Source organism: Meles meles, chromosome 8 (genome assembly GCF_922984935.1).
Source record: "Meles meles chromosome 8, mMelMel3.1 paternal haplotype, whole genome shotgun sequence".
NCBI classification, from domain to species: Eukaryota; Metazoa; Chordata; class Mammalia; order Carnivora; family Mustelidae; genus Meles; species Meles meles.
Genome location: NC_060073.1, coordinates 73,174,172 through 73,191,534, shown reverse-complemented (window position 1 = coordinate 73,191,534; position 17,363 = coordinate 73,174,172). Strand labels below are relative to the sequence as shown.

The 17,363-nt window shown below is 49.8% G+C and overlaps 1 protein-coding gene across 2 annotated transcripts in view; it reads left to right on the top strand.

Moving 5' to 3' along the window:
* The window catches only part of ME3 (malic enzyme 3), a 217,150-nt gene that overhangs the window by 140,339 nt on the left and 59,448 nt on the right, over positions 1–17,363 (top strand). For both annotated transcript variants that reach the window (XM_046017562.1, XM_046017561.1), the window contains exons 6-7: positions 1,840–2,001; positions 11,662–11,765. In XM_046017562.1, the coding sequence (XP_045873518.1) occupies positions 1,840–2,001; positions 11,662–11,765 (266 nt within the window). The remainder of the gene's footprint in view (positions 1–1,839; positions 2,002–11,661; positions 11,766–17,363) is intronic.

The window sequence follows — 17,363 nt, the reverse complement described above, 5'->3', positions numbered from 1 at the left end:
TCATGCACAAGCAAGGTGATTGTGGTGGGCCATCTAATCTTTCTAAGATACCTAATGTGGAAACAGCCAGTCCAGTGCCTGGCATCTGGCTGATACTTAACTCATGTGTTAAGTATCTTAGAGCTTCTGTTTGCTCACCTGTGAGACGGGGATAAGAGCCCCAGACTCACCTACCTGCCAGGGCCGTGGGGAGAATCAGGTGCATGCAGGTTGAGAACACTCCCCATAGAGGCAGTGGTTCAGTCTGAGGGGGAAATTCGTGATCGTCATGGGTCTCTTGTCCCTCCACCCCAGGTCCCCTTTCCAGAATCAGAGGAGTGTTTGTTAGATTCTCTGTACTTAATTGCTACCAAAAGGCAGCACTAGCCTTTGCATGGCCTTATCCTTAGAGAGCTGGAGAATAGAAATACTTAAGACACCCTGGGCCCTTTGGGCACTGGATCATAAACTCTCCCAGGGCAAGAATGGGTCTTCATGTCTTTATCCCCAGAGCTCAGTGGCATCTGCATGGATTGAGCTGAGCCCCATGAGCCCGGGAGCACCACACGTGGGGCTCCGGGGTGTCCATCCCTCAGCTGCTCCTAATCCCTGGTCAAAGCCAGGCTCCAGTGGAGGGAGGGGTGACCCCGTAAACTGAGTCATTTCAAGATGGAGGAAGGCAATGATGGTGAGCTGGTCAGGGTGACCTATGAACAACTTCACTGTCACCCGAGGGCATCTCTGTGGTCTCACTTTCAAGACCCTTCACGGTTTGACTCCTGCCTGACTTCCTGTTCTCTCCTTTCATGCGACCTGCATCTCCTTGTTCCCCACACAACACCCACACCCTCCCCGCCGCTATCCTGCCTCTGAATTTCCTTTCGTATCAAGCTCCTTCCTCCGCACCGTACCCCCTACGGATAGTCTTCTCTTGTCCAAGAGGGTGGCACGTGGGTCCTTTCTCCCTTACAAAAGGTTACCCTACAGGCAGTAACTCTCCCTTCTCTCAGTCCCCACTGCCCTCGTGCTGCTCCGCATCTCACTCTCCCCCCAGAGTCGTTAATTCGAAGCAGGCATGTTTCATCTTTTTTTTTTTTTTACCCCTTAGTCCTTTAAGGCCTGAATCCATACAGATTTGTGATTACAGATGAGCAGAGGATCTGGCCTTGCGGCTGCCAAGTAGCTACTTCATAAATATGTAGTGAAGGAATGAGTAAGTGAATATCTGTCAAAATCGTAGTAATTTCTACCACCGTCCGCCTCACCGGCATCTGTTAGCAAGTAAGCCCGAACTAGCACTCCAGCGATTGTTTGCCAGAGCACAATGGTAACCCCAGGACAGCCTGAGAACCCTCCGGGGTTCATAGGAAGCAGTGACCCCAGCAGCTGCCATGAGAGCCCTGCCCTTTGCAGGCTGGACTTACTGTACCCCAGGAGCAGAGGGCACTTCCATGGGCCTTGAAACCCTGGGCCTGTGGCGGCAGCATGAACACTTGTCCCTCGTGGTCTCCTTTCAGTATGTCCCTGTGCCAGATCTTGAGCTGGGAATATCTGCTTAGTTTCATGGAGGGAGAGTGACCAGATATGGTTTCCCTCCAGCTGTTTCTGCAGCCCCCACCCTAAACCTCAGAGTGCGGGGGAAGGCGTCCGCCCAGCTCAGTGGGGCTTCTCACCAGCCCGCCAGGGTTGGGGACAGGGAGAAGGACTGCCACCTGCCATGGAATGAATCCCTTGACCCTTTCCCTGACCAGCGTTCCATCCCCCAGCCGAGGAGGTGGGCGCCCCGTTGTCAGGCCCGATGTGGGAGGAGTGACAAAACGAGCACTTTGTCACAAGAGGCGTTTCCCTGATTGTTTCTAGGCCGTGGTGGTGACTGACGGCGAGCGCATCCTGGGCCTGGGAGATCTGGGCTGCTACGGCATGGGCATCCCCGTGGGCAAGCTGGCCCTGTACACGGCGTGTGGAGGGGTCAGCCCGCAGCAGTGCCTCCCCGTCCTGCTGGATGTGGGCACCAACAATGAGGTAACACACTGCCCAGGCCCGGAGCCCTGGGGTCAGAAGCTGGCGGCTGGAGGTCGGGGGGAGGCACCTTTGAGGGGCAGATATATCGATACAGCGTTGGGACATTTCTTTCCTGGGCCCCCCTCGCCAACGCCCTTCTCTTGCATGGTTGAGAGGTAGGGACCTTTCTCCTCCCTGCCTTGACCCGGCCCATTCCCTTTCCCCCGGCTACCGGGTCTCCTGGCTCTCCTTCCTCCTCAAGGCCCTCTGTGCCCTCCTTGACCCCAGCTTGGGCCTTGTTTGCTTCTCCGTTCTGTGACCCTGTGCGACCTCTCTCTGACTCACTAGTGAAGAGGGTCCCTTGATCCAGGTGACAGAGGCTGCTGGGCGGTATTTTTCCAGCATCGTAGAGGTAGGCTGCCTCAGTGAAAGAATTAAGGTTCAAAGCAGCAGGGTCAGGGGCTGAAATAGCTCAATCAGTCAGGTGAGTGTCTTGCAAGCCCAGGGAGAGAAGGTGCCCCAAGCTGTGGATGAGATCCTCCTACAGATTCCACATGGTTTGGGATTTAAGGAGCTCAAGCCACAGGCAAGAGTCGGCTCCTCCAGGTACTATCCTGGGCCATGGGGTTTGTGTGCGTCTGCAGGCTCTGCTCTGGGTCCCTGTGTCAGAAAAGACAAAACACTACCCAAGAGTTCCTTCTTTTTTTTTTTTTTAAGTTTCTATTTCCAGTGATCTCATCCTGCTTGCACTTTTGTTTTGTTTTTAATTTATTTATTTGACAGAGAGAGACCACAAGTAGGCAGAGAAGCAGGCAGGCAGAGAGAGAGAGAGAGAAGCGGGCTCCCTGCCAAGCAGAGAGCCCAATGTGGGACTCAATCCCAGGACCCTGAGATGACCTGAGCTGAAGGCAGCAGCTTAACCCACTGAGTCACCCAGGTGCCCCCCAAGAGTTCCTTCTTAATGACGTGCATCTCTGAGTTTAAAGTCGGTGCTTTAAAGATGAGTCGGTGAGTTTAAAGATGAAAAAAATTCATCTTTTTTTAAAATGGGAAAAAATTTGAGAAAATCAGAGAAGTGTTAAAAATATCAGTTATACGGGGGCACCTGGGTGGCTCAGTGGGTTAAAGCCTCTGCCTTCGGCTCAGGTCATGGTCCCGGGGTCCTGGGATCGAGCCCCACATTGGGCTCTCTGCTCCGTGGAGAGCCTGCTTCCTCCTCTCTCTCTGCCTGCCTCTCTGCCTAGTTGTGATTTCTATCTGTCAAATAAATAAAATATTTTAAAAAAATATATCAGTTATATACCAGTACCAATCACGCTTTCCATTTTGACATATTTCCTTGCAGCCTTTCCCACCCCCCCAAACATTTATAAAACCAAAATCAGGTTTATATTGAATATATAGCTTTGTATATGCTTTTTAAAACTTTATATGTATGGAGTTTTCTCCTAGGTCATTAGCCATTACTGCACATATCAGCTCCCTGGTGTGTCATGGTTTATGAAGGAAAGCTCCCACAGCTGGATACTCAGGTTGCTTCTTGCCTTTTTGCAGATACAAGCTTTACTCTGAGCCCATGTTTGCAGATCAGTCTTTGTTTCCATGTGTGATCATGTACCTCGGATGATTTCCTAGAAGCAGAAATGATGAGGCAAAGGGAGTGGTCACTTTTTAGATTCTTGACTCACATTTGTTGAAAAGGTTATCTTATTCACATTCTGCAGTGATCTTTCTCAAGACACTTGCCGTGTCTCGGCGTGGCCGTCCCCCTATTTCTAAACAAGAGTGAGCACTGTGGCTCCTCGGGAGGAATGATGCTTATGCAGGCTTTAGCCACAGATGCCATCAAGTGAGAGGACAGCCAGGCAGATGTCTGCTTAAGAGCTGGGAAATCCCAGGGGGTGGGAGTGGGGTGAGAGAGGACAAGGGGAGTGGGAGAAGGACCGCCCTGGGAAGTGGGACCCTGGTTCTGACAGTACGGGCAGCCAGGTGAGTCCCCGCACCTATTCAGACTTGATCTTCTCCTGGTACAATGAGGAACTGAACCAGAAGGTTTCTGAGGGTTTCTGCCTCTAAAGTTCTTCTCCATATGCTCCCCTCCAGCCTAGGAGACAGAAAGCAGGGTGGCAAGAGCAGTCTTCAAGATCTGTTGTGTGCTGTGGTTCTCTTCCCTAGACCAGATGCCTGGGTCCTGCCGAAATGGTCCCTTGGTCACAACATGCACTGAATCATGCCAGCGAGGATGAGGGTAGTGAATTTTGTTTTAGTTGTTCCTCTCATCCAGGTCCTCTTGCTGTGTTCTGCCTGGATTTAATAGAGACCTTGACTCACTCCCTCCTAAAAGCTGGCTCAAGCGAGACTCAGTCTGAGGCTAAGGCCACTGTATCCCCTGGAAGGGCGTGGCTTGCCTCTAGCAGATGCCTAAGATCCCATGTTGTTGAAGGTCTAACACTGCAATGATGTGCTGAACTGAGAGCTAGCCCCAACTCGTAATAAACCCACGCGAAGACAGGTAGGAAGCACAGAGTAAGTCATGGCCAGGCACTTTTCACAGGCCACCCTGTTTAAGCTTGACAACTCAGAGAAATGAATTTGCCCAAAAAGATCTGCCGGGAGTGGCAGGGCCGCGGTCCTCCTCTCTACCTTCCTCTGCCCACACCACACCTGCCTGCCTGGGTGCCTGCAGCTTCAGAAGTAAAGGTCATTTTGCGATTTTTAGAATTTTTATTACTAAAGTAACCCGAACGCATTATTCAGAATCTTAAAAGGAAAGGGAAATGGCATCTCTCCCACCATGCTCTGCCTGTGTTCCTTTCCAGTATTCATCTATGCATCAACATAGATGGAGTAATGTGCCTGTATTTTTGTTCTCGTTTTTTTTTTTGATTAATGTTATTTTATGAACATTTTCTATTTATTTAGCAAAAGTTCATTGAATGTTTAGTAGGTGTCAGGCACTCTGCCTGGCATGAGGGAGATACGTGAGAGCCAGGGCGTGGGCGGGATATTCTAGTCGTCAGTGCTTCAATGCCAGCACCTGATTGATCATTTTTAATGGCTAACGTTTCCTTCTCCCTGGGTCTGCTTCTCCCCCGAGGCTTTAGGCCTCTGAATCACTTCTCCCTCTGGGTATGGAAGGGAGAGCACTTTCCCTGGGGCTGCCCCCTCCTGTTAGGAAGGACCAGAGAGGTCCCCAGCTGAGAGCGGGCACACGCGCCACGGGGCAGGGGAGAGAAAGCAGCTCCCAGCACTGCAGTGTGCCAGGCCTAGCTCGAGGCCATTGTGGATTTGAATCTCATTTCACTCTCCCCGCAGCTGTGTGAGATGAGGAAACTGAGACCCACACACATGAACTACGCACCTCAGACCCCCCAGTGCGGTGTCAGGGCCGGGGTTGGAACCCGGTGTCTCTGGCTCTGGAGCTCCCTTGTCCACCATGGCGCACAGCTTCAAGGGGCTGAGTGTTTTGTGTTACAGACTTGGTGTTGAAGACCAGGAAAGGAGGTGCTTCATGCAGGCAGGGGCCCCATGAATGCACAGGCCCAGGGGTTACTGATGCTATAAGGACAGTCCTCCTGCCCCAAAGAAAGGCAGACTCCCACCGGACCCTCTTCACAAAATTCAAGACACAAAAATCCAGAGTAACAAAGTGGCCAATGTTGGGAAGATGGTCATCGCGTTCTTCCCAAACACAGTTACCATGTGATCCCCCACACTACAGTTCTGTGTTGTTGTTTTTTCTTTTTAAACTGAATCCATTTGCAAGATTCCCTCCTCCCTAGAAGTCTTGGGGCATGTCTCTCCCCCAGAGTAAGCCAGAGCAATAAGAGAGAGACGTTTAACCTCTCATCCACACGTCAGTGCAGGGAGAGTGCTGTTTGAGGAGCTATCATGTTGGAATAACGAGACTGTGTGTGTGTGTGTGTGTGTGTGTGTGTGTGTGTCTGTGAAAACTCCTGAGGCTACAGGAGCTCTAATCCGAGTCAAGGACAAGAGCCCTTGATGTTTCTGTTGAAGGAAAACATCTGCTCTCCACCGCCCTGAAATTCTGAGTCACTCTTACCTGCCAACCCCAAGGAAGTTTGGAAAAATAAATATGTGGGGCAGCGAGCCCATGAAAAGGCTCAAAATCAGGAGTCCCCCACCGCCAGATAAGTCCACCAGCTGGCAGCCTCGGTGGCTGTGCGTGGATTGGTTTATGTCTTTTCTTTCATCCACATGCAGCCAGATAGTGTCACAGGCTGCCCACATTTGAAGTGACCTGAGCTACAGTTGACCCTTCACCAACACAGGAATGAGGAGTGCTGACCCTTACACAGTTGAAAATCCACGTATGACTTTCCAGTCCCCAGAGCTTAACTACTAATAGCCTACTATCAACTGGAAGCCTTACCGATGCCATAAGTAGCCAGTTAGCCCATATCATGTGTGTTGTGTGTATCATGTGTGTTTTACAGTATGTACATACTGTACCATTACTGTGAAATAAGTTGGAGAAAAGCAAGTGTTATTAAGAAAATCACAAGAGAAAAAAACATTTACAACACTGTACTATATTGACTGGGAAAAATCCACAGATAAGTGGACCAGTGGCATTCAGAGCTGTTGTTCAAGGGTCAGATGTACTTCTCATTAAAACCCCTCATTTCACCCAGGAGAAGGGGCACAAAGCAGAAATAGCTTCTCCCAGGTCTCTGATTCCAAGCCCAGTGCTCACAATACTTCGCACGATCTGTCCTGCAGGGCGACGCCAGGCTTGGCTTTAAGGTGGCCTCTGAGCCTTAGCAGGCTTCTTCTGGCAGAAGTCTTGAGCCTAGATGGATTCTTTTTTATTTTTTTTAAGATTTTATTTATTTATTTGACAGACAGAGATCACAAGTAGGCAGAGAGGCAGGCGGGGGTGGGGGGGCGGGGAAAGCAGGCTCCCTGCTGAGCAGAGAGCCCAATGTGGGGCTTGATCCCAGGACCCTGGGATCATGACCTGAGCCGAAGGCAGAGGCATTAACCCACTGAGCCACCCAGGCGCCTGAGCTTCAATGAATTCTAATGGGTAGATGTCTTCTTGGGGAGACATGGGGACAGACTGTCCACACAGCCCAGCCACTGGGGCCCTGGGGGTGCTGCTGGAGTCCCGGGGAAGTGTGGGTCTGCCAGCAGAGCTGGGGTCCACCTCACGAGAGAGTATCATTACCGCAGCTGATGAACAGCCCTCACTTGGCCTGCGGTGCCATCAGACGCGCTCACTCTGTGTGCACGTGACCTTCAAGGGCGCCCCTCCAAGGATCTTCGTAGCTGACCCCTGGGCTTAACAAAGGCCCCAAGATAGGAGCGGTAGGCAGACCTGCACCCGGAGGGGGAACTTGTGCTGTATCCACAGCGTGAACCCAATCCCAGGACCTCCCCAGTCCCCCAGGCTTCCTGAGGGACCTCTCCATGGGCCTGTCGCTACAGGAGAGAAGTATTGTATTTTTCCCAGCCAGAGGCTTCGTCTCTCTTCCTGCTTAAAGCCAGTGCTCAGCGAGTATAGGGCAAGTAAAGAGGAGGAAACCATTTTTGTTTTCCATGACAATTTGTCTCCAAGGAAAACTTAAAATCACAGACCAAAGTGACAGAGCCTAAATTTGGACCAAGGTCTGTCCATCTCCAAAGCCCAGACCCCCTTCTGATTCTAAAGCCAGACCGGCCTGAGGGAGCTCAGAGGGAGCACCCTGAGCAGGGCTGCCCAGCTGGGTGCCACTTTCCTCTGCAGACACCTCCTGCCCGCTTTCAAGATTCCTTCTGCCTCTCCCGCGAGGGCCACCAGATTTAGCAAAGAAGACTAGAGGGTGCCAGTTCAATTTAAATTTCAGATAAATAGCTAATTGTATTTTTGCAGATGTCCCATGTACGCTCCATGCAAAACTGTGGAGACATAGTGAGGCTAAAAAAAAAATTCTTGCCGATCTGAAATTTAAATTTAACCAGGCATTCTGTATTTTATCCAGCAGTACTTCCTGCTAAACACTTCTAAGCATTCATGGAAGGAAGTCAAGGATTGAGGAGGGCCCCAAGGAGAGAGTCCAGGCCTGTTAATGGTCCCACACCTTGCTGGTGACCGTTCTGATGGCTGCGTCACTCAGTGGGACAGAGGGCAAGATGGAGACTTCTGGTTTCATGTTGTGCCGACACAGCCGTGAGTGTTCCTCTGTGTGCTGTGGGCCCAGCTGGCGGGCGGCAGGGACTCCGGCTTCCATTCTGGCTGTCCCTGTTTCCCTGCCTCCTCTACAGGATCACAGCCTGCATCTTCCCTGCCACGACTGAGGTCCACCAGGGGACCCGGCAGAGGGTGCGGAACCACCACCATGTCACCTGGCCCCCAAAGCATGGAATATTGGGGGAAAGGGGCCCCATCCTGAGATCCAGTCAAAGTAAGGCTCCATTTCAGCTCAGCCACTTTCTGGCCGACTCCACCCTCCTCGTCTGTAAGGTGGGGATGAGCATAGGGAAGGGGGAAGGATCAAATTACTTTTGCTTCAGGAGTGAATTACTTGAAAGTTCTATACAAACAGAAGAAGCTCATTTTTAGTATTCTCTCCATATAGAAACTTTCTTTCCCACATGTGTATGTGTGTGTGTGTGCTTAGGTGGGAAATATTTCAGGCATAAAACGTTTCAGTATAAGGAGTGCTTTAAAGCTGTCAGACCCACCCATCTCTCTCAGTGGCACCCTATTATGGTTGACCTTCGATTTACAACGCGGATATACTGAGAAGTTTTTGGAAAATTCTAAAAGTCTTCAATGTTCCTGGAGATTTTCATTTGCCCCACAAACTACACATGCAGCACTGAGAAATTGCCTTTTTTGCTGCCTGATATGGCAGTGATCTCAATCCGTCGCTGGGCAACATTACAGATTACAACTCATCGTGGCCCCTGGAAGTTTCTGTAAGAACTAAAACTGTGAATCTTCTCCGCACGTGTCAGGAGCGATACCAGCTTTATGGTTTCTGTGTGCGCCCTCTGGGCTGCATGTGTGTGTTTCAGAGTTGAAGCTACATCTGCGTAGTTTTGAATCCTGCCTTTCTCACTTTTGATAATCTCATGCACATCAGTCCAGGTAGCTGCCTTGTCTTAAAAACCACCGATTTTAATGACTGCCTGGCTTTCCATCAAGGCATCACATTTACGTTCACCCTCGGCTGGATGTTTGCGGTCTCTAAGTGGTTTTCAGAGGGTCACCTTGAAGGGTGCACATGAGGGTGAGCACCGATGTGCCTCCTGTCATCCTTCAGCTTGCAAACACATACTCCTGCCAGGGCGGAACCCTAACCTGTCTCAAGGAGGGAGAGTCCAGGGTGAAGAGAGTGAGAAATGAAGGGCAGGGCCCACCTTCTTTTTTTTTTATTTTTTATTTTATGTTATGTTAGTCACCATACAGTACATGATTAGTTTTTTTTTAAATTTTATTTATTTATTTGACAGAGAGAGATCACAAGTAGACAGAGAGGCAGGCAGAGAGAGAGAGAGAGAGAGGGAAGCAGGCTCGCTGCTGAGCAGAGAGCCCGATGCGGGACTCGATCCCAGGACCCTGAGATCATGACCTGAGCCGAAGGCAGCAGCTTAACCCACTGAGCCACCCAGGCGCCCCACATGATTAGTTTTTGATGTAGTGTTCCAGGGTTCATTGTTTGCGTGTAACACCCAGTGCTCCATGCAATCCTCCGTCCCCTCCTTAATACCTATCACTGGACTGACCCATCCCCCACCGCCTCCCCTCCAGAAGCCTCAGTTTGTTTCTCAGAGTCCACAGTCTCTCATGGTTCATTCCCCCTCTAACTCCCCCTTCATTTTTCCCTTCCTTCTCCTAATGTCCTCCTTGCTATCCTTATGTTCCACAAGTAAGCGAGACTATGTGATAATTGACTTTCTCTGCTTGACTTATTTCACTCAGCATAATCTCCTCCAGTCCCGCCATGCTGATGCAAAAGTTGGGTATTCATCCTTTCTGGTGGAGGCATAATATTCCATTGTATATATGGACCACATCTTCTCTATCCATTTGTCTGTTGGAGGGCATCTTGGCTCTTTCCACAGTTTGGCTATCATGGACACTGCTGCTATGAACATTGGGATGCATGTGGCCCTTCTTTTCACTACATCTGTATCTTTGGAGTAAATACCGAGTAGTACAATTGCCAGGTTAAAGGGTAGCTCTATTTTTAATCTTTTGAGGGACCTCCACACTGTTTTCCCAAGCGGCCCCACCACTTGCATTCCCACCAATAGTAAGAGGGTTCCCCTTTCTCCACATCCTCTCCAACACATGTTGTTTACTGACTTGTTAATTTTGGCCATTCTAACTGGTGTAAGGTGGTATCTTAATGTGGTTTTGACTTGAATCTCCTTTATGGCTAGTGATGATGAATATTTTTTCATGTGTCTGTTATCATTTATATGTCTTCTTTGGAGAAGTGTCTGTTCATGTCTCCTGCCCATTTTTTGACATGATTATCTGTTTTGTGTGTGTTGAGTTTGAGGAGTTCTTTATAGATCTTGGGTATCAGCCCTTTGTCTGTATTGTCATTTGCGAATATCTTCTCCCACTCTGTGGGTTGCTTCTTAGTTTTGTTGACTGTTTCCTTTGCTGTGCAGAAAGCTTTTATCTTGGTGAAGTCCTATAAGTTCATTTTCACTTTACTTTCCTTTGCCTTTGGAGACGTATCTTGAAAGAACTTGCTGTGGCCAGTGTCGAAGAGGTTACTGCCTGTGTTCTGTAGGATTTTGATGAATTCCTGTCTGACATTAAGGTCTTTCATCCATTTTGAGTTTATCTTTGTGTATGATGTGAGAGAATGGTCGTCAGCAGCAATGGACGATCCGTACATGTATGTGACTGCATCCACTGATTCTGTGCAGGGTGTATGTGTGAGGAGTTAGAGAGAGGTGGGGAGGGGGCCAGAGGCAGACAGAGAAGAGTGTGTGAGCCCTGTGACAGAAAGAGCTGCAGGAGGTAGAGTAGGGGTTACCTCCACAGGCCGGTGTTCAGATAGGCCTCTTTCTTGACCTGAAATCTCTACCCTTGTGCCCTCAGGGACTAGCACAGTGCCAGGCCCATGGAAGGTATTCAGTAAGCTTTCTTTGAACAAATAAAGTGTTTTCTAATTCAAGTCCAGATCAGTGGCTTTGGACGAGACCCAATACTTCAATCTAGATGCTGCCTGGAGCGGTTCTCAACCAGGGACACTTTAACTCAAATAGACATTTGGCAGTGGTTAGAGACTTTTTTTTTTTTTTTTTTTTTTTTTTTTTGGTCACCACCAGGGATGCTACTGACTTCTAGTGGAGACCAGAGATGCTGCTAAATATTCTGCAGTGTGCAGCTCAGCCCTCCCATCCAAAAATTCTAAGCCCAAATGTTAAGAGCACCACTGTTGAAAAACCTTAAAATAAACCCAGAGCACTTGCAGCCAGGATTTAGAAGACTTAGTCTGAGAGGATTTTCTGTATCAAATCATCCTTGGTTCCTGAAGTTGGAACCACCTAGGAGTCCCACCTCAGCCGATGGTTTAGCCTCCAGACCCTTCCAGAGATGACACCTGACAAGGCAGTGGCCAGCCCACTTCCAACTGCCTCCTCCCCCTCTGCTCCCGGTCCTTCCCACCAAAGCAGGACTGTTGGGCAAACGGATGCTCTCTGTTCCAGGAGCTGCTCAGAGACCCTCTGTACATTGGGCTGAAACACCAGCGCGTGCGTGGGAAGGAGTACGATGATCTGCTGGACGAGTTCATGCAAGCTGTGACGGACAAGTAAGTGGGTCACCCTGTTCCTTTTGCAAGAGGACTCTGCAGAGATAGTATGACTCAAGTCAACACTGGTTTCAGCAGATACACAAACAAGAGGTAGGAGATGCATGCTTCTCTGGGTGGTCTGAAAATTGCAACTTTACCCCACGTCTCTGGCAGACACAAAGCCAGTGGATTTGTTCTGTGGAGAATCTTTGTGAGCCGGTAAGAGCAAGAAAAGGGCCGATGATTGAAGGCTCGTGACTGGGCGGTGGTTACATGTCGGATGTCCCAGGAAGAAAACCCGCTTGGCTGAGCTGTTCTGGTCTCTTGGCATGAACAGGGATGTGGTGAGTGGTGGAGAAAAGAAGTGTACCCTTCTGACAAACTGGCTTTGGAAGACAGCTTGCCAAATGAGCCATCTTTTCCCACCCGTACGTGAGGACCCGATGGCATTAATTAACCATCAGGAAGGCCACATGGGCTGTGGGCCTGCAAGATTTATGAGGTGTCATCTGTGCACTGGGCTATGTGATAATTGGCAGCTTCTGCCCCCTCACCCGCCCCGTCTGTCTGCCATCACGGCCACACACACACACCCTGCTGTGGCTGGAGTGGCTCGGGGATGGAGTTCTGGAAACAGTGCCTCCCCCGACCCACATTTAGTCTGATCAGCAAGTCAGTGAGGACAGAGTTTTGGCAACTCAGCAGGCCCCTGCAGACCTAGCAGGTGCTCTAGTCGCTTGAAAACCTCCAGCCTTTCTCATTGTCCCAAGAGTGCCCAGGTCATGACTGGGCTGGCCCGGTCATTGGCAAAGGCCTCCCTTGCCTGAGCTCTACCGCACAAACGGAAGCAGTAGGCTGGGGAGGGTGCTGCTCCGGCATCTGCAGCTTTGGGGGCAGGAAAATTGGATTTGACTCTTGACCCCCCCCCACCTCTAGGTCTGTCACATCATGGAGCAGGTGATTGAGTTTGTAAGTCTCCTTATCTGGGGATAAGAAGCAAGCATTTTACCATCGTAATGGTTTTTTGTTGTTGTTTCCTAAGATGGAAGAAAATAAGACTGTCATTACATGGGATGGGAAGGATCTTATAGAAAAGAAGTCAACAGGAAGGGAGTGTGGGGTAGGGGGGGCCAAAGGTCCTGCGTAAGTGAGAGGATGAGGATCTGGTGCACACCTGGAGGGCTTAACCTTAGACAGGAGCACAGAGGTGTTGGGGTGGGTGGACAGGGAGCAGAGCACTGGGCACAGGTGCAGGCAGGTGGGGAGATGGGGTGGGGGATGTGTGGGAGGCCCACTGATTGAGGGCAAGGTCATCCACTGAGAGTGAGGATGGGACGGAGGTGGGGGAGGTTTAAGCCTGGAGAAGGTATGACCCACAGTGTCCATACTAGGGCGCTAGGGGATGATTGCTGGATGGCCCCCTGGGCCCCCCCGCAGATCACTGGTCATGAATTTAACCGATTTCTGTGTTTTTCTCTAGCCAGTGTCTGGATGCAGGACAGGAAGAGGCAGAGAGTAGAATTTAATCAGGGTTGGATTTTGATAGGCAAGAGAGAAAAAGAGAAACGACTTGTGAGTATATTCAAGTGGCTGATTATGATGATGTGTCCTGGGGTGTATGCTGAGTAAGAAGGGACCTGAGGACATTGTGGGGGGGGGGGGACTGTGGCATGTATGATCAAGGGATGGTAAGTCCTAATGAGGCTTAGGAACGATTGGGTTGGGTAAAAGGTAAAATGAGCTGAACAGAGAGGAGGTGGCTATCAGGAAGTGAGGTGTTCACAGCTGAGATCAGAGGAGAGGCGCCGCTACTGAGAAGTAACCACCAAAGCAGCAAACTGAGGGTCAGCTGCATTAATAGAAGCATAGCATCTAGAACAAGAGAAGTGAATTCACAGTTCATGCTCCCCCTTGCAGACCATCCTCAATACCACATTCAGTTCTAGACCAGCTACTGTGAGGGTCATAAAGACCTTGTGTGCCATTGGAGAGTAGTCACCATGACAGTGAGGAGAGATAAAAGCTTAGCCTGGTGGGGAGAGGACTTAGGGACTGCTCCGTCCATATCCAGATATCTGAAAGCTGTTCTTCCAGAAAGGGGCTCCTCTCGTTTCCGTGTACCCACGTGGAGAAGAACCAGTTGGTAGAATGGCAAAGGAGGCAGTTTTCAGCTGAAAACAAATCAGAGCTATCTCACAGCACACCTGATTCTCTGTGGGAATGAGTTCCCTAGTCACAGAAAGTGTTCAAGTATAGGTTGTGGGTGGTGCTGTTACAGGAGGAAAGGTAAGCCTCAGAGACTCTTTAAGATGCCTTTCTACCCCGGGATTCTATTTGGACCACGCAAGATCCCTGTGGGGCTGGCAAGGATAGGTATTACTGTACTGTTTCATGGAGGAGAACACTGGGGCGCCAGGAGTCTAAGGAACCAGGACTGCAGGGGATCGTGGGTGCTGGCCACAGGGGCAGACTGCTTTCCACCCTGCTGAGTTCCCTGCGGAGGAAGTGAAGGGGGATGCGATGGGCTTGGAGAGCCCAGTTTCTGCTTCCTGTGCCCCGGGCGCACTGCGGCTCCAATGAGTCAGAAGTCATTTCACGATTCCCCAGAGAGAAGTCTGGCTCTTCGTGTGAGGAGGTTAGGTCAATGAGTTTGTGAGAAGGGCTCCCATTTATCATCAGAATCAGCTGCCAGTCTCACAGGCACGCAGGCAGTGGGGAGGTCTGGGGAGGGGCACGCATCAGCCGAGAGGAATGTGTCCTCAAGTGGAAATGATGATGGGTTGACAGCTGCTTGTTTTGACTGTCTAATAAGCTGTCTAATAAGCAGATGTTTCTATGGATACTGTAGGTGGGAAATGAGCTGGTCTCCCCAGGCGCTCTGGGGAATATTGTAGCCCCAGGATGGACTGCCTGGAAGCAAGGGGGCGAGGTATGAGTCAGCAGCCTTGAAGCCAAACACAATGTATTTTAAGAAAGTCTTTCTGGAGATGTTGACTCCTGACTTCAACTTTCTTGTCTTTTTCCAACATCCTGCTACTGAGAAGCTCCACCTTCTTGCCCCTGTCCACTAACGGGGGCAGAACTTAAGGGTTTTGGCCCAGAGAAAGAGTCACTGTGGCTCCATTACTATCCTGAAGTCTGGTCACTGGGGAGGGCACACCCGGACAGAAGGAATCTCCGCAGGCTCAGAGCTGAGACAAAGCCTTCGGTTCCCCTGGCTCCCAGGGTGAACACAGTCATTCCGGCCTCCCTGCTCTCTCTCTTTCTCTCTTTCTGCCTTGCAGACCTGGCACCTGGTGCCTGAATCACACACTTTCCCTGGCCCTTTCCGCTACCCTGTGTTTTTTCGTTTGGGTTACTTACAGTAGAACTGATGGGAACGGTCTGTTTTCCATTTGCACCTGTGGCCTTAGTCCCGTCTGCTGCCTGGACAGAGGGTGAAGTCAGCAACAGCTCCCGCCTTTCCATGGGCTCAGGAGGGAAGCCACCCCCTTTCCCTCTGGCTCCCAACTCTAAAATAGAGGTTCCTAAGGTGCTGGGAGGAGTGATAAGGAAGGCAAATGATAGTTAAAAAAATAATAACAAACCTGACTTTTAAAAATATCATCTGCTTTTTAGCACCAGGAAAATGTTTTTTTTTTTGAGTCTCTGCATCTTTATATGTCTGGTTCTCTCTCTCTCCCTTTCTCTTTCTGTCTCTCTCAATCTCTCTCTGTCCTTCTCTGTCTCACACACACACACACACACACACACACACACACACACACATGCATGCACTACCCTACACTGGATACCTAAAGTTCACACCAGAGTAAGACTGGCACAATAAAATGTCTACCACATTCCACTATGCAAGGAAATCACAGATCCTACCAGATTCCAAGAGGGGGGAGAACATAAGACAAAAATCTCAGGAGGCATGGTCCATGGGGCATCACTGTCCCCTTGCAAACCCAACATCTTTTGGTGTGACAACATTTCTTAATACAAAAATGAGAAAAGGAGACTTGCCCAAAGATTAAAAAAAAAAAAAATTACTAGATTGCTCCAAGATCCACCCACTGATAGTGACTTGTTAAGAGGCTTCCCATCCAGCCCCCTGTACTTTGCTCTTGGAGCCAGAAGGAAGCCTTAGACGCTGCATCTGCCACCACTGCCTCCCTTGCTCCCTCAGCCCCTGTCACACTGGCCACCTTGTTTTGTCTCCCACGTGTCATTTCGTGAGAGCCGCATGCAGAGCCTGTGTGCTTATTTCCCCAGTCTTGAATGTCCTTCCATTTTCTTTCCTTTTTTTAAAGATTTTACTTATTTATTTGACAGAGAGAGAGACAGTGAGAGAGGGCACAGAAGCAGGGGGAGTGGGAGAGGAAAAGCAGGCTTCCCACTCAGTGGGGAGCCTGATGAGGGGCTCCATCCCAGGACCCTGGGATCGTGATCTGAGCCGAAGGCAGATGCATAACTACTGAGCCACCAGGCACCCCCATCCTTCCATTTTCACAGCTGTTTCCTTCTGATCATTCAGGTTTGGAGATGGGTCCACACCCTGGCAGCAGGGTCGCACAAGGCAGGATGTTGGCACTGAGAGTCCTGCAGGAAACTAGGAACCTTCCGGGGCTACTCCACCCGCAGAGAAGAGACAGGCTCTGCTGGGCTAGCCAGGCAAACAACAAAGAGCTTGTGAGGGGAAAGAATGTCTCTTGGAAGAAACCAAAACACAAAGCCTTCACCACGTGTAGATTTAGGGTCTGCATTTATAATATACACATGGTTCAGAAATGAGTGTAAATTATTGTCTCCTGCCAGCAATTCGGTTGGAGAACCTTCCTGGCAGAAGACAGAGTCACACTTCTCTGTGAGGACACTCCCACAAGCCATGCTGTGTGGAATTCCTCGAGGGGAAAAACAACTCCCCAGTGAAAATAAATTCATGATTCGCTATAATCCACAAGGAAACAATCTGCACTGTGGGAAAATCAGATATACAGCTAACAGAAGAATCAGAACCCCAGGAAAAGGAATATTCTCAGAAAGAGTAGAGAGTAGCTCTGCTTAATATATTAAAGAGATACTTTTGACAAGAATAAAGTAATAAGGAAAGTATACAACATTGTGGGGGGGAAAAAAAAGCAAATTTGAAAAAGAACCAAAAAAAAAAAAAGCCTTCTGAAAATGGAAAACAGACTCCTAGAAATCCAGCAGAGCATTAGGGCAGGACACCATCAGAAAATCTATGTCCTCAAAAGTAACACCTGGAGGGGGACACCTGAGTGGCTCAGTGAGTTAAGCCTCTGTCTTCAGCTCGGGTCGTGGTCTCGGGGTCCTGGGATGGAGCCCCACATTGGGCTCTCTGCTCAGCCCCTCTGTCTCTGCCTACCCCTCTGCCTACTTGTAATCTCTGTCTGTTGAATAAATAAATAAAATCTTAAAAAGGGGGGGGGGCGCTTGGGTGACTCAGTGGGTTAAAGCCTCTGCTTTCAGCTCAGGTCATGATTCCAGGATACTGGGATCAAGCCCCACATCAGGCTCCCTGCTTGGCGGGGAGCCTGCTTCCCACCCCCACTCTGCCTGCCTCTCTGCCTACTTGTGATCTCTGTCAAATAAATAAATAAAATCTTA